This window comes from Sorex araneus, chromosome 9, assembly GCF_027595985.1.
Source record: "Sorex araneus isolate mSorAra2 chromosome 9, mSorAra2.pri, whole genome shotgun sequence".
In the NCBI taxonomy this organism is placed as follows: domain Eukaryota; kingdom Metazoa; phylum Chordata; class Mammalia; order Eulipotyphla; family Soricidae; genus Sorex; species Sorex araneus.
In genome coordinates this window covers 18,915,215-18,938,819 of record NC_073310.1, presented here as the reverse complement: position 1 = coordinate 18,938,819, position 23,605 = coordinate 18,915,215, and the positions used below count along the sequence as shown (strand labels likewise).

At 48.0% G+C, this 23,605-nt stretch overlaps 2 protein-coding genes and 1 non-coding gene across 13 annotated transcripts in view; 2 read left to right on the top strand and 1 right to left on the bottom strand.

Moving 5' to 3' along the window:
- SFI1 (SFI1 centrin binding protein) overlaps positions 1-19,639 on the bottom strand; it is a 103,282-nt gene extending 83,643 nt beyond the window's left edge. For 4 of the 5 annotated variants that reach the window (XM_055146778.1, XM_055146780.1, XM_055146775.1 and 1 more), the window contains exons 1-3: positions 12,400-12,565; positions 6,953-7,082; positions 427-591 (exon numbers count right to left, since the gene is read on the bottom strand). In XM_055146778.1, coding sequence (XP_055002753.1) covers positions 427-591; positions 6,953-7,035 — 248 coding nt within the window. In that variant the 5' untranslated portion in view covers positions 7,036-7,082; positions 12,400-12,565. Of the gene's footprint in view, positions 1-426; positions 592-6,952; positions 7,083-12,399; positions 12,566-18,873 lie in introns of those variants that run through there. The other variant, XM_055146777.1, reaches the window with a different exon arrangement.
- Positions 13,031-13,162, top strand: LOC129399005 (U8 small nucleolar RNA). Its single transcript, XR_008626855.1, has one exon. It is a non-coding gene; the product is annotated as a U8 small nucleolar RNA (small nucleolar RNA).
- Positions 19,640-19,909: 270 nt separating the features above from the next.
- EIF4ENIF1 (eukaryotic translation initiation factor 4E nuclear import factor 1) overlaps positions 19,910-23,605 on the top strand; it is a 59,350-nt gene continuing 55,654 nt past the window's right edge. For 6 of the 7 annotated variants that reach the window (XM_055147526.1, XM_055147525.1, XM_055147524.1 and 3 more), the window contains exons 1-2: positions 19,910-20,014; positions 20,929-21,053. In XM_055147526.1, coding sequence (XP_055003501.1) covers positions 20,958-21,053 — 96 coding nt within the window. In that variant the 5' untranslated portion in view covers positions 19,910-20,014; positions 20,929-20,957. Of the gene's footprint in view, positions 20,015-20,345; positions 20,740-20,928; positions 21,054-23,605 lie in introns of those variants that run through there. The other variant, XM_055147521.1, reaches the window with a different exon arrangement.

Sequence of the window (23,605 nt, the reverse complement as noted above, 5' to 3'; positions counted from 1 at the left end):
TATCCATTTCATTTGAACACCACGCTATGAGCAGCAAGCATCAATGTTTGCAACTAAAAGAGACTGTAGAAAAAGAATCATCTCATGTTTGGGGAGCAGGGACTTGGGAGCTCAGGATCATACCTGATGATGCTCAGAAGTGACTTTGGCAGGTGCTCAAGAGACCACAAGTGGTGCCGGGCACTAAACTAGAATCAGGTACATGCAGGGCAAGTGCCTTAACCCCTGTACACTCGCTCTCTGGCCCCATTCTCTCATTTTAGACAATAGGGGAGAACATGAGGCTGAAGAGATAGTACAGAGGATAGGCGCTTGCCTTGCACACAGCAGACCCAGGAGTAATCCCTGAGCACAGAGCTAGGATTATGCCCTAAGCAAGGTCATCGGGTATAGCACCCCTGAAGAAACACAACCTCACAACCTCACCTGATACGCAATTCTCGTAAGCGGGCTCTTCGGGTACAAGTATGTTCGACATGATATGGCACCAGATGTCTGGTACTAGATAACTTGTTCCGAATCCCAGAGAATGAAGAATTTTTCTTGTTGGACACTATCTTTGAAGAATAAGGTTTCTTGACAGCACCATCCCTAAAAGAAATGAATTAAATTTGAGGAAGATGGTAAAGAATCAAATTATCCATGTAGGTGATGCAGAAACCTCTTAACATACAAAGTTAAATAAATACTCTAATTTACACTGATAAATATGTTTTAAAACAATAAAAAGACCAATCTCTAACAGAATACCTGCTTGCCAGAGGAAGTAGATACTTCTAGGCTTTGAGGTCAGCTGTAGAGGGTACATTAGATTCATTAATCCTAACAATCTTTTTAAGAGTCTTAAGACTCTTCTTAAGAGTCATTGCAAGGGGGACTAGAGAGAGCAGAGAGGGTCAGGTGTTTGCCTTGCATGCAGCAGATTTGGGTTCGATCCCTAGCCCCTATATAGTCTGGAGTCCACCTGGAGTGTTCCCTAAGTACAGAGCCGAGCCAGGTGTAAGCCCGGAGTATCAGGAGTGGCCCCAAAACAAAAAGAAAAAAGGAGTCTCTGTTTCTGCCATGCTGGGGATCCTGCTGAGTGTCTCATACAAGCAATGTAAGTGCTCTAGCACTGAGCTACACCCTAACTTAAAGAATCCGTTTAAAGCATTTTACTTACTAAAATGTGGTTGGAGGTCATGTGGGGGAAAGATGATGCAGGCCGTATATAGACTAGAGACTGAACACAATGGCCACTCAACACCTTTATTGCAAACCACAACACCTAATCAGAGAGAGAGAACAAAAGGGAATATCCTGCCATAGTGGCAGTGTGGGGTGGGTGGGGGGAGACGGGACTGGGGAGGGGGGGAGGGATGTTGGGTTTACTGGTGGTGGAGAATGGGCACTGGTGAAGGGATGGGTTATCAAACTTTGTAAGGGAGAAACATGAGCACAAAAATGTATAAATCTGTAACTGTACCCTCACGTTGACTCACTAATTAAAAATAAACTATTAATTTAAAAAAATAATAAAAATAAAATAAATTTTTTAAAAAGCATTTTACTTACAATTTGGAAATGGATTCCTTTACGTTAAAAATAAATTAGTGGGGCTGGAGCAATAGCACAGCAGGTAGGGCGTTTGCCTTGCACGCGGCTGACCCGGGTTCGATTCCCAGCATCCCATATGGTCCCCTGAGCACCACCAGGGGTGGTTCCTGAGTGCAGAGCCAGGAGTAACCCCTGTGCATCGCCAGGTGTGACCCAAAAATCAAAAAAAAATTAGGAATTGGAGATACAGTGGGTAGAGCACTTGCGTTGCATGTGGCCAACCTCAGTTCGATCTCTGGCACCCCACATGATTGCTTGAGCTTCACCAAGAGTGATCCCTGAGTGCAGATCCAGGAATAATACCTGGGCACCACCAGGTGTGGCCTAAACAATTTCAAAAAAGAATTAAGAATTATATTCAGATATGATTTTTTTTTTTTTTTGCTTTTTGGGTCACACCCAGCGATGCTCAGGGGTTACTCCTGGCTCTGCACTCAGGAATTACTCCTGGCGGTGCTTGGGGGACCATATGGGATGCCAGGGATCGAACCCGGGTCGGCTGCATGCAAGGCAAACGCCCTACCCGCTGTGCTATCGCTCCGGCCCCAGATATGATTTTTATTTGGGGGCCACGCCAACAGTGTTCAGGGCTTACTCCTGGATCTGTGCTTAGGGATCACTTCTGGCAAAGTTTGGTGGACCTTATGTGGGCTAGGGATCAATCCCAGGTCAGTTACATGCAAGGCAAGCCCCCTACCTGCCGTACCATCTCTCCAGCCCCTGAGAAACATTGCTTTAAGCTATTCTGGCTACCATTTTTGTCCAATAACCAGTAAATACCAGAAAAAAAAAAACCTCACTTTTATGTACTAATAATTGTTATCCATGGTTGTAAGAAAAAGAAATGTAACTCAAAGTAGTTTAAAATAACTGTTAAGATTTCTTAATCAAAATTACCAAGGTGTTAACTAGATTAACCAAGTAAGTAAGAAGACATATCAAAAGTAGGAATAGGGCCCAGGGCGATAGCACAGTAGGGAGAGCATTTGCCTTGAACGTGGCTGACTCAGGTTCACTCTCTGGCATCCCATAAGGTCCCCCAAGCACCACCAGGAAAGATTCCTGAGTGAAGAGCCAGGAGTAACCCCTGAGCATTGCCAGGTGTAGCCCAAAAAGCCAAAAAAACAGTAGGAATAAGGGTTATAAATGTGACTCAATGGTAGGACACTTGCCTTGTATAAAGTCCTGGGTTCAATCCACTGCACCACAAAAAAAAAAATGAAAAGAAAAAGAAAAAGAAAAAATAAGGGATTCAGGACATGGCTCAGCATTAGAGCTCATGCCTAGCATGTGTAAAGTCTTGAGTTCAATCTCTGGCATTACAAATACAGACAAAAATTAGAGGAGCTGGAGAGATAGTTCAGCACTAGGCTTGCATGAGGCTGACCAGGGTTCAATCCTCAGCATCCCATCTGGTCCCCTTAGCACTACCAGGACTAATTCCCATGTTCAGAGCCAGGAGTAACTCCTGAGCATCACTAGGTGTGCCCCCCCCACACACACACAAAAAAAATGCAATGAGAGAGAGTTAACTGACTTTTCATAAATTTAAAAGAACACAAAGGGGGCTCGAGCGATAATACAGAGGAACATTATAGGGTCAGAGCAATAGTATAAGGGCTAAGGAGCTAGCCTTGCATACAGATGATTCCAGTTCAAGTAAGGTGCTTTCCTTACAAGTAGGTGACCCAAATTCAATCCCTGGTACTCCATATGGTCTCCCAAGTCTGCCAGGAATTATTCCTGAGTATTGCCAGGTGTGGCCCAAAAACACAAACTCAAACAGTCCCCACCAAAAACAACAACAACAACAACAAAATGCTATCTTAGCTCTAAAGAAAACACTCTAATTAGCCATCTGTGGTTACATCCCCTTGATGAAATCAAGATGTAATAATAATAATAATTGGTCGGGCAAATATACGTTCATCCCTATTAATCTGAGTTTTGTTAATAAATTGCAATCTTTTATGTGTAAATTCTTTAAAGATATACGAATCTAGGGGGGCTGGAATGATAGCACAGCGGGTAGGGCGTTTGCCTTGCACGCAGTCAACCGGGGTTCAAATCCCAGCATCCCATGTGGTCCCCTGAGCACCGCCAGGAGTAATTCCTGAGTGTAGAACCAGGAGTAACCCCTGTGCATCGCCAGGTGTGACCCAAAAAGCAAAAAAAAAAAAAAAAAAAAAAAGATATACGAATCTGGATTCTTCCATTTGGAATCAAAAGAACAGAAAGCAACCATGATTGAAAGATGGAAAGCAATACTAGGTGGTTGGCTATTACTCCAGAAGTGATTAATTTCATCATCATTATTGTTGTTGTTCTAATACTCATATCTGGAAATCTCTTTCTTTCTCCTAGACACTATAATCTTGGTCTTTCTTACAACATAGTTCTTTAGGTATGTTCCCCTCCAATCCCTTAACTCAACAACTTGAGTATGGATCCAATTTGTCTCCAAAGGCTACCCTGCCCCAAAGCACCCGATGCTAAGGGACTTTTCACCAACACTTAACATCTATAGGACTAAGGAAAATTACAGGCCAAAGCAATAGTATAAGGGTTCAGGAGCTAGCCTTGCATACAGATGAGTCCAGTTCAATCCCTGGTACTGCCTATGGTCCCCTGAGAATTTTCAGGAGTGACCCCTGAATGCAGAACCAGGAATAAGCTCTAAGCACTGCCAGGTGTTCCCCTTACCCCCCTCAAAAGAGCAAACAAAAAATAAAGTTCCACTGCCCTGTGTGTACCCTACTTCTCAATATGCCCTATGGTGTCAATTTGTGGAGGGCATGGGATGTCCGGAGTCTAATCAGAGGTTTTGGTAGCGTTGGATGCCCTAGACAACATGTGTTGTCTAGATAACAAGATGTCTCATGCAGATAACTAGATAAAACTCTTGTTTGAACCTGTTTGAGATATAGAATATAACTACATGAATAAGTAGATTCAAAGAAGTTTAATGAAGGGGCTGGAGTGATAGCACAGCGGGTAGGGCGTTTGCCTTGCACGCGGCCGACCCGGGTTCGAATCCCAGCATCCCATATGGTCCCCTGAGCACCGCCAGGGCTAATTCCTGAGTGCATGAGCCAGGAATGACCCCTGTGCATTGCCGGGTGTGACCCAAAAAGAAAAAAAAAAAAAAGTTTAATGAAGAAGTATGCATATTTTCTGGGAATAAAAAGCTGGTGAAACAAACTCAACTATTGGGCTGGAGAGACAGTACAGCAGAGAGGCACTTGCTTTGCATGCAGCATTCTTGGGTTTGGTCCCCAAACCCGCTTGAAGTGATCCCTGACCACAGAACCAGGAATAGGGTATGATCCCCAAGACCCCCACAACTCCCCCCCACAAAAAAGCTCAACTGTTGGGGCTGGGAGAAGTATCTCAATGGGCTGAGTATATGCTTTGCATATGGAAAACCAGGGTTCAATTCTTGGCACCACATGGTTTCCTGAGCACCACCAAAACAAATAACTCCACCCACACCCCTGCCCCCTTCCCAATACAGGGCTGCGAGTAGCCCTTCAGTACTGCTGGGTATGGCAACAAAGTGAAAAACAAATAAAATTCAAGAGAAAGATAAGCTCTAATGCCTTTGTGGACTACCTGTGACCCTTTCTTTCTGCTCTTCTAGAACTCCTAATTTGTTCATTATTTTAACTTTTTAGAAATGCTATATTCTGCTGTCTCGTGACAACAATACCAATTTATGAAGGGACAGGTTATTAGAATATTGTATGAATGAAACAACTCAATCACAAACAACTTTGTAACTCTATCTCACAATGATTCAATGAAAAATAAAAAACAATGTAAGTTTAGTGGAAACATCCACTTTGTAAGAAAAAAATTTTTAAAGTAGGAGAAAGACACAATAGATAACTAGCCTTGACGTTGTAATTTAGAATGTCAAGAAAATCATCCTCATTTGTGCTCAAAATCAGAATATTATTTATTTTGATTTGGGGACTACACCAGCTGTGCTTAAGGCTTACTCCTGGTCTGTGCTCGGGGACCACCCCTGGTGGTGTCACACCTGTGTCACAGGTGTCACAGATATGGAACTGAGATCAGTGCATGCAAGCAAGGCAAACAGCTCATCTACCATACTACCTTCTTCTGCACCAAAAACAGAACTTAATGATGGATATTTCTACATTAAACTTATAATGGCCTGGGGGTGGGTGAGGGAGGGTTGTTGTTGTTTTGGTTGGGAAGCCACACTCAGCAGTTCTCACGGCTTACTCCTGGCTCTGTGATCAGGAATCACGCCCAGACAATCATATGCAGGGGACCATGTGCAGTGCTTAGGATCAAAACTGGGTTCATACTATACAACTGTTAGGAAAAATGAAGTAATGAAAAAAATTCGCTTATAAATGGATGGATCTGGAGAGTATCATGCTGAGTAAAACAAGTCAGAAAGAGAGGGACAGACATAGAATGACTGCACTCATTTGTGGGATATAAAAAAGATAGTATGAGACTAACACCCAAGGACAGTAGAAACAAGGGCCAGGCAAATTGATCCACCGTTGGAAGCTGCCTCAAGGGAAGGGGGAGAGGGCAATTGGGATAGAGAATGGACCATTATAAGATGAGTGCTGAAAGTGGGTAAATGACCAAACATGATGGCCTCTCAGCATCTGTATTGCAAGTCATAATGCCCAAAAGAAGAGAGAAAGAGACAGAGAAGAAAAGCACCTGCCATAGACGTAGGCTGGTGGGGGGAGGGTCTGGCAGGTATTGGTGGTGAGAAATGTTCACTGGTGGAGCGATGGGTGTCGGAACACTGTATGACTGAAATTTGATCATGAAAGCTTTGTAAATGTATCTCATGGTGATTCAATGAAAATTTAAAAATTTTAAAATCCGGGTCGATTATTTATAAATCAAGCACCTTACCTTCCTATCTTTCTAGCTGTCTGAAATGGCTTTAAACAGTGACATATGGTATAAACTGTTCATCATATTCTATACTTTAGATAAGAAATCCAAAATACTAAAAGCACAAATCCTCACCCAAATCCCTATCATATCACTTGTGACATAGGAGGATTTTTTATTACTTATTATTTTCACACATAAATGTTTACATGCTTTTACGTAGATCCTAATTTTAGTTCAGGGTTTTTATTTTTCTTTGGGTCACACCCAGCGATGCACAGGGATTACTACTGGCTCATGCACTCAGGAATTACTCCTGGCAGTGCTCAGGAGACCATATGGGATGCTGGGAATTGAACCCAGGTCAGACGCATGAAAGGCAAATGCCCTACCTGCTGTGCTATTGCTCCAGCCCCAGTTTAGGGTTTTTTTATTTTGTTTTTTGCCCAGTTTCATCACTTACCTAGAATCAACCTTCCTCTCCATTCTCTCTTTAACCCCCTTTTGATGGAAATTCAACCAGTGACTTGACGTACACTTCTTCATAACCAGACTCTTCGTGAATCAGATGCTCTTTTATCTTCCACTTCTAACTATAAGAAAAAGAATAAAAAGAACAATTACCTGGCACCTCAGATTTCTGTGCTCAGGGATCTCTCCTGGCAATGTTTGGAAGATTATATGCAGTGAGGGGGATCAAACCCCCAGGTCAGCTACATGCAAGGCAAGTGCCTTTTTTTTTTTTTTTCTTTTTGGGTCACACCCGGCAATGCTCAGGAGTTACTCCTGGCTCTGCACTCAGGAATCACTCCTGGTGGTGCTCGGGAGACCATATGGGATGCCGGGACCCAACCTGGGTTGGCCATGTACAAAGCAAACATCCTACCTGTTGTACTATCGCTCCAGCCACAAGACAAGTAAGTACCTTAACCCCTGTACTATCCCTCTAGCCACAATGCTCGATGTTTACTTCTGGCTCTAAGTTCAAATATCATTCCTGGTGGGGCTCGGGAGACTATCTGAGGTGATGGGAATCAAACTCAGGACAGTCACATGCAAGGCAATCGCCCTGTGCACTGTAACTACTCTCCGGCTCCCCAAATCTTAAGATATATCTATCTTGATAAGTTACAGGGAAATTGGACATTTTCCTGTAACTTATCTGCAGCAACTGATAGAGTCCCCCAAGAACACCAGGAGTGAACTCTGAGTATAAAGCCAGGAGTAAGCACTAAACACAGTGGAGTGTGGCCCAGAAACAAAACAAACAAACAAAAAAAAATAACTTGCAGTGAAGAGAGAGCTGGAAAGCTAGCTCAAAAGGACTGGTATGTAGGCTTTGCACGTGGAGAACTGGTTTGCTCTTTCGCACTCTGACAGTACTTGAGGAATGACCCCCAAGTCTCAGAATGGGAGAAAAACCTAGGTGTACTCTTTCCCACTAAAGAAGAAAGTGTAAATACTTGCTCTCTCTTGCTGAATGGGGGGAAGTAATTGCAAAACTTCAAAGAACCTTGGAGCTAGATTTCAATATGGTAGCAAAATTACTGAGGTTGGGGAGACAGTACAGGAGGTAAGGCACATGTCTTTCATGTACCAACCCTAGTTTGATCCTGGCATCATAAGGTCGCCTAGTACCACCACCTGCGGTCCTGGAATCCCTATAACAACAGGGAATGAACTCATCCTAAGATACCAGCTTCAACCATCTGACCTGGTTGGCCAAGAATCACCAAGAGTGGCCCTGGTCCCCTGAGCACTTCTTGAGAGGCATCCAGAATTTTACAAAGTATGCGCCGGCACGGCTACCCATGGCGTATTGGATGTGCCAAAAATAGTAACAAATAAGTCTCACAAGGGGCCGGAGCGATAGCACAGCGGGTAGGGCGTTTGCCTTGCACGCGGCCGACCCGGGTTCGATCCCCGGCATCCCATATGGTCCCCCAAGCACCGCCAGGAGTAACTCCTGAGTGCAAAGCCAGGAGTAACCCCTGAGCATCGCTGGGTGTGACCCAAAAAGCAAAAAAAAAAAAAAAATAAGTCTCACAATTGAGAGACGTTACTGATGCCCGCTCGAACAAATGGATGAGCAACGGGATGAGAGTGACATTATTTTATTTACATTTGTTAGTTTAGTTTCATTACAACCCAATAATGAGAAAGACAAATAGCAATTTAAAAATGGAAAAGGGGCTGGGGCTTGAGCAGTAGTACAGCAGGGAGGGCACTTGTCTTGCACAACACTGACCTGGTTTTGATCCCTAACATCACCCTATATGGCCTCCTGAGCCTGCCAGGAGTGATTCCTGAGCACAGAGCCAGGAATAAGCCCTGAGTACCACTGGGTGAGATGCAAAAACTGAAAAAAAAAAAGGGGGGGGGGGCTGGAGCGATAGCACAGTGGGTAGGGCATTTGCCTTGCACGCAGCTGACCCGGGTTCGAATTCCAGCATCCCATATGGTCCCCTGAGCACGGCCAGGGGTAATTCCTGAGTGCAGAGCCAGGAGTAACCCCTGTGCATCGCCAGGTGTGACCCAACAAGCAAAAAAAAAAAAAAAAAATTGGTAAAAGAGGGTGGAAGTCTAAGAAACAACTTAATGGCAAATATATCCGCCATGAGAGCCTCAAGTCATTAGTTTCAACTGAACGTATGGTGCCTGGTCCCCCAAGTCAGCCATTTAGGATCGTCAGCAGCCACAACAGAGTTTGTGGGATCGCTAGTGCCCAGCCATGTGTGTAAGGGCACACACAATTAAAGTTTCCACCCCCCCAAGCGCCACACCTAAAAGATGTGCAAGCACTAAGAACAGGAGTCTGGCCTCAGCTAAAATACATGTGAGGGCCGGGGCAATAGTACAGTGGGTAGGGGATTTGCCTTGCACATGGCCAACCCGGGTTCGATCCCCGACATCCCATATGGTCCCCCGACCACCGTCAGGAGAAATTCCTGAGTGCAGAGCCAGGAGTAATCCCTCCCTGAACATTACCGGGTGTGCCCACAAAAGCAAAAAAAAAATCTAAAAATTAAAAAAAAAAAACAACATGTGAGCATCATAGAGCCTCCCAGTAAGCACTCTAACCAGAATGTGCAAGATGGACCAGAGAGGTAAAACCCTGGGGAAGGTGCTAGCCTCACATGCAGGGTTCAATCCCTGGCACAACATATGGTCCCCCACGGCTGCCAGGAGTGGCTGCCAGGAGTGATTTGTAAGCTCAGAGACAGATGTTAACGCTAAGTACTGATGGGTGTGGCCCCCAAACAAAAACAGAATGTTTGGGACAGGATGAGTGAAATGGCAAAGAGTTAAAAAGCAAGCTGGGCCCATATAAACAGCACAGTCCAGGGGACATCTGGGAGTGGCTTCTGAGTAGCACACCAGTGACTCTGTCCCTCCACCCATCACCTTCTCCTCAGCACCCCCAGGTGTGGCCCAAAAGTTTTCAATAATACAAGCAAGCCTGAGAGATAGTACAGCAGGTAAAGCCATTGCCTTATATAGGGGTGACCAAGTTCTACCCCTGGGAAAACATACGGTCCCACAAGTCATCCCTGATTACAACGCCAGGAGTAAACCCTGAGTTCAGCCAAAATGTGACCCCAACACCAAAAAAGACAGAAGCAAAATGGGGCTGGGGTGCTTGCTTTGCATGCAGCTGACCCACGTTCAATCCCTGGCACCCTGAACCCACCAGGAGGGATTCCTGCACATAGCAATAGGAGTAAGCCCTGAGCACCACCAAGTGTGGCCCAAAAAAAACAAAGGGAAAAAAAAAGGAAAACAGAAGTAAAAGAGATGAGGGCTCAGTCAACAGGCTAAGTGTCAGTATACAGGCTGACACTTGCCTTGCACACTGCTGCCTCCCCTGCACCACGTTTCATGCCCCTCCCCACAACCTCTTGCCACCAGGAGTGATCCCTAAATCCTGAGGCCATGAGTAAATTCTGAGCACAGTTGGGTCACCCAAAACTAAAATCAAAACTAAAAGAGAGGAATAGGTGAGGGGGCTGGAGAGATGATATAGCAGGTAGGGCGTTTGCCTTGCACACTGCCCTCTGTAAGGTGGGCAGAGAACAGGGGGTCAGTGAGGCCCAGGCAGGCTGATCTGGGGGTGTTAGGGCAGTTCCTCAGAATGAGAAGGGAACCCACCCCTTCTGCAAGCTGCAGCGTTTGGGTAGAGAAAGAGTATATAGTGCCCCTTAGGGCAGGCATAGGCTATGCAGTGCTGCCTGGTGATCACCACAGGTAAAAGTATGTGTGAGGGGCCAGAGAATCAGTATAGTGGGTAGGGTGACTTCCTTGCTCGAGGCTGACCTGGTTTTGATCGTGGCAACCCATATCGTCCCCTAAGCCTGGCCATGAGTGATGCTCCAGCCCAAAGCCAGGAGTAAGCCCTGAGCACTACTGGATGTGCCCCAGACCCAAACATAAATAAATAATAAAATGTGATGTGAGCCCCACAGCAGGAAAGTGCACACAAGTATGCGTGTGGGCACTGCAACGAACAAAGTGAACAGTGTGGCTGAGTGTGCAAGTAACTCTGGTGAGCCCCACAACCAGGACACATGGGCCACCTGCCACCAAGGAAACGGGGAGAATGAGAGGCTACAAACAAAAGTAAAAATGTAGATGAATCTTGACATTTCTACACTATTCTGCAGCTTCTAACAACAGCAGGAAATAATTCCACCAAAGAAAAGCAAAACCCAAAATTCATCTTAAGTCCCAAGATAAGCAAGCCTTCCCTGACACCTCCTACTTTTTCATGGCTCTCAGTCAGTACTGGGAGATCTTATTTGGGGGTGGAGGGACAGCACCCGTCCACAACACCCCCATGGTGCTCAGGGGCTACTTCTGGCTCTCTGTGTTCTGTGCTAAAACACACACACACACACACACACACACACACACACACACACACACACACACACACACACAAGCAATGCAGGGAATGAAATGAGGTCTGTCACCTCATTTCAATGTGGTGGCACAATCTCTCAGGCTCCTGAAAGGCCATCTACAAAGTATAGTTTAGATTCAAAAATGTCATTTTTGATGCCGAGTACTGTGTCAGGCATAAAACTAAGCACGTTTCATAATTCACCTCAATAAGCTGTGGTTGTTTCAAGTTATAATCAGACAGGGACCTGTATTCGAACGGGTCCCTAACACCATTCCTTCAACAAACATTTACTCCACCTCTAATCAGATGCTAATATGAAATCGTAATGACCTCCCAGCCAAAGGAGGACCAGTAACAATCTCCCGCAGCAGGGGAGGGGGAAAGTTTGTCCTTTAGGAATTCAAATAGGGTCTCTGAAAAATCAGTGTCCAACAGCCGCTCGCCCGGGCACTCAGCAAGGGCTAGCAGATCAAAACTTCTCGGAGGCTATCTGTTTTAGTTTGGGGGCCACCCGCGGCGGTGCTCAGAGAACACTCCTGGCAGAGCGCGGGAGACCAGGCAGGGTGTCGGGGATCGAACCTCCGACGCCGCGTGCAAGGCAAGCGCCCGACCCGCTGTTCTTTCTCTCCAGACCCGGTCCAGAGCTACGGATCTTTGCAAGATCGCTCGGCCCCAGCAGCCTCTCGCCACACCCTGGAATCGTGGAAGGATGCGGCACCCCCGGGGCCCGGGCAAGAAAGAGAAGCAGCACCCTGCAAACTAATGACGAGGATGAGGGTGATGGTGGTGGTGATGATGATACTGGTGATGAGGCGCGCGCGTTTTCAGAACCCCGGCAACTCCCGGGCCACAACCCCAGCGGGGAGGCGGCACCACCAGCACTCCGAGTAGGGGCAAGCCGATGCTGGGACCCCGAGGCTCGCCCGCCCGGCACCGAAGGCCGTGCGCCGGCCACTGGGCTCCCGGCCCGCGCGGGCGACCCCCGTCCCCCAGACAATCAGGATTACCCGGCCAGGCCTCGCGGACGTGCGGGAGCCGAACCCTCGGGTCTCTCGCCTCGCGGAAGTCTCGGCGGGAGCGGCCGACGCGGGCGACCTCCTCAGGCCGCGCGGCCGGGGCCCGGCTGGCTGGGCTTCCCGCGCCTCCGGACGCCGCGCCGGCCCCGCCCCCGTCTCCGTGGCGACGCGGCGGGCGTGAGGGACGCCGCCTGGGGCCCTGGCGTCCGCGCAGCCTCAGTCCGGCCCGCGACACGCCTCCTCGGGGCGGCCGGCTGCGCCCACGCGGCGAGCCCGGCCGCTCTGAGGCGCGCGCCCGGGCCGGGTCTGCAGCCCACTCGCCGCTCCCGGAGGCCGGCCCGCCTAGCCGCTTCTCTTCAGAGGAAGGGGCTCCCGTGTCGGAGCAGCTCCCTCGGTGACGCCTCGTGCGCTCCAGGGATGCGGTTCCTGTCAGGGGACGAGCACGGGGACGGGGCGGGCCACCCCGCCCCTGCCCTGCGCCCCGCCGGAGCGGCTCCCAGGCGGCGCGGACGCGGCGGGGGAGCGGAAACCGCCTGCAGCGCTCACCCCGCCGCTTGCGGACTTAAACGATCCCAGAGTGTCTTGTTAGGACGCTTCCTTCCTTTTGAAAGGTCGCTGAGGATCGGCAGGTCGGGTAGTCCTTACCTGTGCCTCTATTCGGAGGGTGGCTAGAGCACGGTTGGAGCTCGCAGCATTGGGGATGCACGGCTCGGCGTGATCAGGGCTCGCAGCACCCTGATCGCTCCTGTCTGAGTCTTTGCAAATAAATAAAATGCCACTAATAGTAAAAAACAAGGGTCAGGAGGCAGGCTCATGGTATGATGTTTGCCACCAAGGGCGTTGGGGCGGGAGGGAGCGGTGCATGATACCGTTTCAGTAATGAAATCACAGTATTGCAAATCACAGTGCCTAAAAGGAAGAGAGACAGACAGACGGAAAGAGAGCGCGCTCCATAGAGTCAGGCTGCAGGGGTGGGGCAGGAGAGATATTGGGGACATTGGTGGTGGGAAATGTACCCTAGTAAAGGGACAGGTGTTGAAACATTGTATGACTGAAACGCAATCATGAACAACTTCCGAACTGTATATCACGTATCAGTTATACATTATATATAATGTATATGTACATTATAGTTATTTAATATTTTACATATTAGATCTAATTATGTGATAATCTTATGACATTATATATACAACTATATAATGTATATATCATGTACGCATATATAATATCACTAATTAGCTTGCTCTTATCTCCCTGGAACACCTATCCTGCTTGCTTTTGTTTCTTTGCTTACTTTAACTCCAGAGAAGCCTGTGTTCTGTCTTGAACACACACTTCTCTGGAACCCCTTTCTCTCTGCACATCTTCTAAGTTCTTTTTTTTTTTTTTAACTTGTGTTTCCTGTGCACACACGTGTCACTAACAGGCTGGAGAGAGGGGACGGGTTGAAATACTTGCCTTGCAGGAGGCCAACCCTGGTTTCATCCCTGGCACCACATAGGATTCCCTCCAGCACTGCCAGGAGTGATCCCTGAAAACCACCAGGTGTGGCCCAAAACCAAACGGATGAGACAGGGCGGGGAAATAATTACCTTTCCCCCTTTAATTTGTGTCCTCCCTGAAATTACAGAATAAGAGGTGGAGGGAATAGATGAGGCTTTTTGTTTTGCTATTTGGGGTCCAAACCCAGCCATGCTTAGGAGTTACTCCTGGCTCTGCATTCAGGAATTATTCCTGGCGATGCTTAGAATATTGGGACCGGATGGGATGCTGGAGAATTTAACCCTGGCTGGCAGCAAGCAAGGTAAGCGCCTTACACGTTGTACTATCTCTCCAGTCCCTAAAAATGAACATTTTCCCCCTTTCTTTTTTTAAATTATATTTGTTTGTTTGGGGGCCACAACTGACAGTGCTCAGGGCTTACTCCTATCTCTATAGTCAGGGATCGGCGGACAATATGGGTGTCAGAGCTTAGGACCTGGGTTAGTCATGTGCAAGGTCAGGACCCTACCGGTATACTTTTGTTCTGCTACATTTTGTTTTTTGGTCACACTGGCAGTGCTGAGGGTTTACTCCTGGCTCTGTGTTCAGGGCTCACCCTTGCAGGGTTTGAGGTGTGCCAGGGATTAAAACTGGGTCAGCTGCATACAAGGGAAACACCCTACCTGCTATACTATTGCTCTGGCCTACATAGGGCATTTTTATATGCTGTTCCCTTGTACTTTGTAGTCATTTGGATTTTCACAAGATTTCCAGAGGAGCATGCAAAGGCTAGCACCATGTATTTAAATAATTAAGAATTTATGTGTTTGGGTTTTTTGTTTGTGCCACACCTGGTGGTGCTCATGGCTTATGCCTGGCGCTGTAAACCAGGGATCACTCCTAGTAGGGCTCAGGGACCATATGTAATGTTGGGGATTGAATCTGGTGGGCCTGGTGCAAACAGCCTTACCTGCTGTAAGAGATATCTCTGTACCCACCTTTTTAAATTATTTATTTTTTGCTTTTCAGTTCACACCCGGTGATGCTCAGGTTACTTCTCTTTTGTTTATTTTTGTGTTTTTTTTTTTGGGTCACACCCAGCAATGCACAGGGGTTACTCCTGGCTCATGCACTAAGGAATTACTCCTGGCGTGCTCAGGGGACCAAATGGCATGCTGGGAATAGAACCCGGGTTGGCCACGTGCAACCTGCGTACAACCCTACCTGCTGTACTATTGCTCCAGCCCCAGGTTACTTCTTTTTTTGTTTCTTTTTGGGTCACACTCGGCATGCTCAGGGGTCACTCCTGCTCTGCACTCAGGAACTACCATATGGGATGCCAGGGACTGAACCCAGGTCGGCCAAGTGCAAGGCAAATGCCCTTCTGCTATACTATCACTCTGCCCTCCCCCTTTTTGAATGATTTTATGTTAAAATAAAAATTTGCTGGATCTTTGGATTTGACTCAGGTGATTTGCTTTTTTGTTACACGTACATTTTTGTAATTAAATTTTAGGGATTTTTCTGTTTTGTTTTGTTCTGAGGCCAACCTGGTGATGTTCAGGGATCACTCCTGGTGATGCTTAGGGAATCAGGTAGTTCTGGGGTTCAAACCAGCATCAGCAGCATGCAGGGTGAGCAAACAGCTTAATCTTTGTACTAGTTTTCCAACCCAAAGAAGATGACATTTCACGTTAGCATGAAAGGGAACCAATCTTTTGCTTCTTACAAGAAATTATTTGAGCACATAGTTTTAAAATAATTTACAGGGGTCTGGAGAGATGGCTTAAAGGACTGGAATGTATGGTTTGAAACACTAGTTAGATCCCAGCACTGCATAGTCCTATGAGCACTGTCAGGAGTAAGTCAGCGAAGCCCAAGAGCCACACAGTGGCCCCAAAACTAAATTACTATTTTTACATTTTTGGGCCATACTGCAGTGCTCAAGGTAAATGAAACGCTGGAGATATAACTAAAACTTCCTGCACATAGCTTGCTCTCAGCTCACTGAACTCTCTTTGGCCCATAAATAATAATCTGATACTCAGTGTCCCAATAATATAAAATTTATTTACTCTAAAACTAGTCTAAGCTCTTTTTTTTTTTTTTTTTTGCTTTTTGGGCTGACTTGGCAATGCTCAGGGATTACTCCTGGCAGGGCTCAGGGAAACATAGAGGACATCGGAATCGAGTCCAGGTTGGCTGGTTGCAAACCAAATGCCCTACCCACTGTACCGCTCCAGCTCAGTTCTTGTATCACTGTATCACTGTATCACCATCATCCCGTTGTTCATGATTTACTCGAGCAGGCACCAGTAGCATTTCTATTTCTCTTATCCCTGAGATTTTAGCAGCCTTTCCCTACTTTCCTTATTTTCCCAATGACCGGAGGCTCTTTCAGGGTCAGGGGAATGAGACCTATCATTACTGTTTTTGGCATTTCGAATACACCACAGGTAGCTTGCCAGGCTCTGCCCATGCAGGTGGGATACTCTTGGTAGCTTGCCAGCCTCTCTGAGAGGTATGTATATACTGTCATCCTGTTGATCAACAATTTGCTGGAGTGGGCCCAGTAATGTCTCCATTCATCCTAGCCCTGAGATTTTAGCAGCCTCTCTTTACTCATCCTTCCCAATGGTGCCACATTAAAGACTCTTCAGGGTCAGGGGAATGAGACCCATTATTGTTACTGTGTTTGGCATATGAATAGGTCATGGGGAGCTTGCCAGGCTCTCCCGTGTGGGCAGTAAATCCTGGTAGCTTGCCTGGTTCTCCGAGAGGGAGATCTAGGCTGTAAGAGGTCTTGCAGCCGCATTTGCAAACTCACCTGGACCTAAGCCAAGACCTTATTTATGCTTAAATAAAGAGCTAATCATTTTTTCTTCTTTTGGGGTCACACCCAGCAATGCTCAGGGGTTACTTCTGGCTCTGCACTCAGGAATTACTCCTGGCAGTGCTCGGGGGACCATATGGGATGCTGGGAATCGAACCTGGGTCGGCTGTGTGCAAGGCTGGTACTACCGCACCAGCCCCCAAGCTAATCATTTTTCTTACTCTCAAAGAACTCTCCAGGACTAGTATTTGAAAAATGATTACTACTTGCAAAATGGGACATTGGAGTTACAAATTCTCATTCCTGCCAAGGAGAAGTAACATTCCAAACTACAACGAAACAATTTTTTAAGCATCTACCTTTTGCACAGGTGAAATAAATAGATTCTCCTTCAGTAAACCTTCATGTCTATTGGTAATTATCTTCTTTTATAAGGAGAAATTGAGGCTGGAGAAATAAGGAATTGGGAACTAAGGTTTTATAATAAAGCGGCTGTGATGTAGAACTTCTATGTTAAAGAACCTGGCAGGACAGTAGGTTCTAACTAGAACTAGAACCTAGAAAATTGGCTCTAGATCAGGCATTGATTATGATTGCACCCATGCTTGAGCAGATTTTCCTGTATGTTGATACTAAGTCCACAAATTCTTTGATATCCTAATATAAAGGTGGCGCTCAGGTCACCTCCCCTTGAATATAGGTCAGCCTTCGTGACTTCCAAGGAACAGAATGTGAAGTGGCAGAACTGACACAGTAGTTCAGCCAGGATCTGGTTCAAACACTTGCCCTGAGAATTCAGCTGACAAGTTGTGAAGAAGCTCAGGTCACAGAGAGACCACGTGTGTTCCCGTCAGCAGGCCCAGTGGTAGCAGCAGGCAACCAACACCAACCGCCAAACATGTTACTCGTAATTGTAACTAGATGATCCTAGCCCTAAGTCTTCCAGAAACCCCAGCTGATACTGAATGGAACAGACACCATCTGAACCAAATTAAATGGTCAAATTAAAGATCTGGGTGCAATATAAATGTTGGATTAGGCCACTCAATTTGGGGATGGTTACACAGCAATCAGCAATAAATAACTCATACAGTGTTTAGAATATTATCTCTAATTCCCTCTAAGAGTCTGAAGAAAATATACTATTTTTTTTTTTGACGGATGAATAAACATCGTTAAAGGTGAAATGACTAGGTCAGGTTTCACACTATGCAGCAGAAGTAGGATTTAGGAGGTTCCAATAATACAACCTTCACTGTGGTTCTACACTGATTCAGGGATTAGAAACCTCCCCTCATACCCCTCTATTCCCTTCTCCCACCCCCTCCGGATTAAGTAGAACCGAGATTCCAGAAATTCAGTTCTAAAAATAATGAAACCACTATTGTTTGTCACTTACAAGGAATAAAGCTAATCCAACCGATTTACGGAAATTCAGACAATCCACACACCTTACCCTAGGTAAGCTTGAAAAGTTATCATCTTCAGACTTTGCAGATGAGAAAATTAAACACGAGAATAAATGATCTTGGGGGGCTGGAGGGATAGCACAGCGGGTAGGGCGTTTGCCTTGCATGCGGCCCACCCGGGTTCGAGTCCCAGCATCCCATTTGGTCTCCCCAGCACCGCCAGGAGTAATTCCTGAGTGCAGAGCCAGGAGAGCCCCCTGAGCATCGCCGGGTGTGACCCAAAAAGCAAAAAAATAAAAAATAAAAAGTGACCTTGGGGCGGGAGCAATAGTACGCAGCCGTCCGGATGGATTCCCCCATACCCCACACGGTCCCCTGGCCACCACCAAGAATGATCTCTGAGCAGTCAGGAGAGGTCAAAATAAATTAATAAAATAAAATAAATGGTCTTTGTAGTTTTCTACCTCTTGTCTGAAAGGATGGCCAAACACACATTCTTATTCAGCATTACAGACAAAAAGGAAAAGGTATTCCTAATCGTCTTCTCTATTGCCCCAACTCTTAAAAGAATTTTTAGTTCAGTGGAGCCCCCCTTATTCCTTTCACATATTAAGAAACCGAAGCGCAAACAAAGCGGGCCCCTTCGAAAAAAAATAACAATGTAGATTTATTTCACTGCCCCGTAACGAGAAAATTTAACATTTCCCTCTCCACGGACACGTATCATTTCACACCAACCCTGGCGGTTCCACCGGCCGGAAGCCGGGACGGTGACCAGGCTTGCATTCATCTCCGTCAGACCTTTCCTGACTTCTCCCCACCAGCCCCTTGCTTTCGCCGATCACAAAGTGGGGAGGTTAAATTTGCGTTCCTGCGCCCCCCGAAGGCCAGAGTCTCGGGGCTAAGTAGAAACCTTCGCCATTTCATTTTCATCCAACCACACTCGCACTTCCCCTTCGCGAGCAGACTAAAGCCAGATTCGGGTGATGGGCGGGAAAAAGAACATTTCATTGAATTTGTCGGTCGCCCTAAGCGCGGTCAAAAGCCAGAGTCATGCAGCCACGCGTCATCGCGCTTCAGTCTCAAAGCCAGGGTATACTTGGGGGGTGAGGGGGTGGGGTGGGGGGGCGGCACTGGAGAAAGGAGAAAACTCCAGCCAAGAGCTTGGAAAAAGAGCTGAGGGTTCAAGTCCACACCCGAAGGTTCAAATGCCCCGGGTTCGCCTAACTCTGATTCCCACTGGCGAAGGCCCGGGGTCCTCGGCCCGACGGGAATCGCGTGTCTGGGTCCGCCACGCCGCAGCCGCGGCCCCCCTGGCAGCACTCACCCCCTTCCCCAGCCGAGAGCGGCGGGGCGGGGGTCGCGGGCCCCGAGCACCCACCCGGCTCGCCCCGCCCCCGCAGCGCGCGTGGGAACGCGGCGTCCTCTTCGGGGCTGCCCGACACGACCGCCTGCGTGCACGGGAGCGGGCTTTCCGCTTCTTCCCGCGCTGGCCAGCCTGGCCGCCGCCGCCCTCGGCCCTCCGCCTCCTCTGGCGGCCGCTGGGCGCGGGCAGGGGCCGGCGGCTCCCGGGAGCGGGCGCGGCGTTTCGCTTTTCCGCCCGGCACCGCCGAGGGCACCTCACATCCGGGCGCGCCGCGCCGAAGGCGGTGCCGGGGCCCGGGGACGTGTGGGGAGTTATTTAGGGGGAGGGTGCCGGGGAGGAGGGGCGGAGGGCCGGGCCGCGGTTACGGCGGCTGAGGAGAGACATCCCGAGCGGGCGGGGGGGGGGGTGGGGGGCGAGAGCGAAGGCCGCGCGGAGCAGCGCTCGGAGCGGCGCGGGCGGCGGGGAGGGGAGCGGCGGCCGAGACGGAGGGCCGCCCCGCGGCGGAGGCACCGAGTAAGGGCCAGGTGGCGGCGGCGGCGGGCTCCGGGACTCCGCGCGCCGGGTGGTGGTGGGGGGGGGGGGCCGGCGGGCGGAGAAGGGGCGCGGGCGCAATGCTCCCGGGGTCGCGTGCGTGAACGGGAGCGCCGGGGCGCGAGGCGAGGGGTGGGCAGGGGCGCGAGGCTCGCGGGGCGGGCCGGGCCCGAGCCGCCGGGGCCTGCGCCGGCTCCAGCGCGGGGCGCCCGGGCCGGGGATTCGGCCTCCGCGCTCCCTCCGCCCGCCGCCCCTCCGCGAGTGCCGTCCCCGCCCTTCCTCCGAAGGAGGCCGCGGGGCCGGGGCCTGCGCGAGAGGCTGGGGGTTGGGGGTCGCAGCCCCGGGAAGCCGAGCTGAAGCCGGCATTCGCCCTCCCGTGCCACGGGCGCCCCTGCCACGGCCACAGGTGCGGCCGGCCCGGCGAGGGGCACCCGGGCCCCGGCCCCTGGGTAACAAGGGGCAGCTGGCGCCGTCCATTGGAAAGTGATAGGCACTTCACCCTCGCCCGACTTTCCGGATCCCCAACTCGTCTCCTACCTGCCCCCACTCCTGGAAACTTCCCCGCTCCTGCCCGGACGGCCCCCATGGGTGACAGCAACCAATCTTAGTTTCTTTTTTCATGAAAGCTGCTCCAAGGCTGTAGGAGCCCCGTCCCGGGCACCTTCCACTTCTGCTTTCCTTCCTTGTTGATGCTGAGAATACTAGAAGTGAGAACCTCGTACCTGTCGTTGTTTTCCAAGTGGGTTCTGGTGTAGAGCAGAATCGTTCAGTGAGCGTTTGTTTTTAGAGAACTAGTCACTGAACGGGTAAAAAAGAGTTTTCAGTTTCTTACACAGTCAAGATCTTTGAAAATGGACTGTCTTTTAGTGACAACTTTGTGTTACTTTCCCTTCCAGGTGCAAAGAATTGTTAGACCCAAGAAGCCATGGATAGGAAAAGTTTGGGTGAAACGGAAAATGGAGATGCTTGCCTTGACCTGAAGAAGCAGCCGGCCTCCAAATCCCCCCATCGCTATACAAAAGTAGGCGTTGTAACTAGTGAAATTGTGTTTCTTTATAAGTAGGGAGGAAAGTAACATTGTGTAGGTATTTCATTAGTATTATCTTAAGTGGTCATAGTCTTCTCACCCTGAGGATTAAATACTAGATTTAATGAAGGCATTGCTTTAAACTTTTTTTGGCCCCCTTGGAAGTGTCAAATGTCCAGAGTTTAACTAGATGCGACCTTCGTGGGAAGGGCATATTGGCTTAGATACCAGATGTGAACTGTATTTGTTGTTCACAAGTTGTGTAGCTGGGAATTAATCAAGTGCTGTAGAGTAAGAATTTTCAGCTGTGAGGTGTCTCACAGAATCTTTATCATTGGAGGAGGCGGAGTGATAGTAAGTGGGAAGGGCACTTACCTTGCATACAGCCGACCCAGGTTTGATTCCTGGCACCCCATATGGTCCCCCAGCCCTGCTGGGAATGATCCCTGACACAGCCAGCTGTAAGTCATGTGCACTGTCAGTATGACCCCAAGACAAATCCTTTGCTGTTTCCCTGAGAGCTGGTTTTCCCAAGAGCTGTTCTGTGGTGTGCTTGGTCAGGATAACTAGGATTTTGTTGTTTATTTTTGTTACAAATTATATATAGATTCTGGAAAGTAAGACTTCAGTTCTACATCTCCTCACTTAGAAATTTATGATTTTAGGGTACAAAGCAGTAATACAGTGGGTAGGGCACTTGCCTTGCTCATGGCCAAACCTAATTCAGTCCCTGGCACCATATATGGTCTCCCAATCCCCGACAAGTGCAATCCTTGAGCACCACCAGGTGTGGCCCCCCCCACCGAAAAAAAAAAAAAAGCCTTTAAAAAATTAAAATTTTAAACTGCTTGTCTAGGTATATTGTTTTCTAAGAAGGGCAGGGCCAAGGCCTCAGGATGGTATATCTATTGAAATTATTGCTTCAGTATCTTGCTGGCTACTGAATGTTTCTGAAGATGTTGGCAGGACTCTGAGCTGTGAATTCCTTTCTAGGTTACTGAAATGTATTGAAGTGGAGCACATTGAATGTGCTTGAAACTGTTTACAGAAAATGTTATTTTCCAGTTGGGTCTGTAACCATAAGTTCCTTAGTATGAAACTCTACTGTGATTATTGAGCCGGGCTTCCCATGATACTGATTGATTTATATCTTAAAGGCAGTCCTTTTTGTACTGGCACCACTACTTTTACCCACTTTATAAAGTATTGAATGCTGTCCAAGTGTTCTTTTTGTTTGTTTGGGGGCACACCCAGTGGTGCTTAGTACTTAATCCTGACCCTGTGCTCAGAAATCACTCATAACAGTTTTGGGGAAACCACCTGGGGTGCCAGGACCAAACCTGGGTCAGCCACATGCAAGGAAAATGCCTTTCCCAGAGATGTACTATCTCTTCAGCCTAGTGTTTATTTTTAACAGTGAAAAAAAGGAAATGGGGGTTGAAGAGATAGTACAGTGGGTAAGACCCTTACCTTATGCTCAACTGACCCAGATTTGATCCCTGGCACCACATGTGGTCTCCTGAACACTGCCAGAGTGAGCTTTGAGCACTGTTTGCTGTAGCCCAAAACAAAAAGAAACGAGGAGGTTTTCAGCTTGAAGGTTCATGGTTAATTGCTTTCTTCACATATTCTGCTTCAGCATAATGGAATGTGAATATTCTTCCAAATGTAATTTCTCTCAATTTGGTCTTCCAAGATGTTGAGTGCTGGAATTGTATTTCATAACAAATAACCTGAAACATTGACAGGTGAATTCTGAATGGAGAAAAATATACTAAATGAAGGGGAAATGATATGAACTGTTGTAATTAACTTACATGAAAACTAATCTCCTAGTACATTTTGATTGGAAAGGGTTTTTTTGTTGCTTGGGTTTTTTATTGTTTGTTTTGTTTTTTGTATTTTGGGCTACACCTAGTGGTGCTCAGGGATCACTCTTTTTTTTTTTTTTAGCTTTTTGGGTCACACCTGGCGATGCACAGGGGTTATTCCTGGCTCTGCACTCAGGAATTACTCCTGGCGGTGCTCAGGGGACCATATGGGATGCTGGGATTTGAACCCGGGTTGGCCACATGCAAGGCAAACGCCCTACCCGCTGTGCTCCAGCCCCACAGGGATCACTCTTGATGGGGATCAGAGGACCGTATGTCGTGACTGGATCAAACCCAGTTTGGCTATGTGCAAGGCAAGTGCCCTCCACCCTCTGCTGTCTCTCAGGCCCCAGTGATTGGAGGCTCTAATGGTAGTCTTGTGGAGTCCAGGCAGAGGCTTTTGAATCACCTTCACACCCTGATTAGATGATAGTATGTATAATTAGTCTTACTGTATATCAGTATGCTTGTCATACTTAGGAAGGTATTATTTATTGCTGGGATTGAATTTGTTCTGTACTGAAGACTAAGTTCAGTATTGCCCATTTTGACAACCTAGCCTCAGAATTCTGCCATACTTAAATGTGCCTTAAAAAAATAGAAACTGGAGTGATGGTATAAGGGCTGAGGTGCTTTGCCTTAAATGCCACTGACTGTGGTTCGATCCTCAGCACT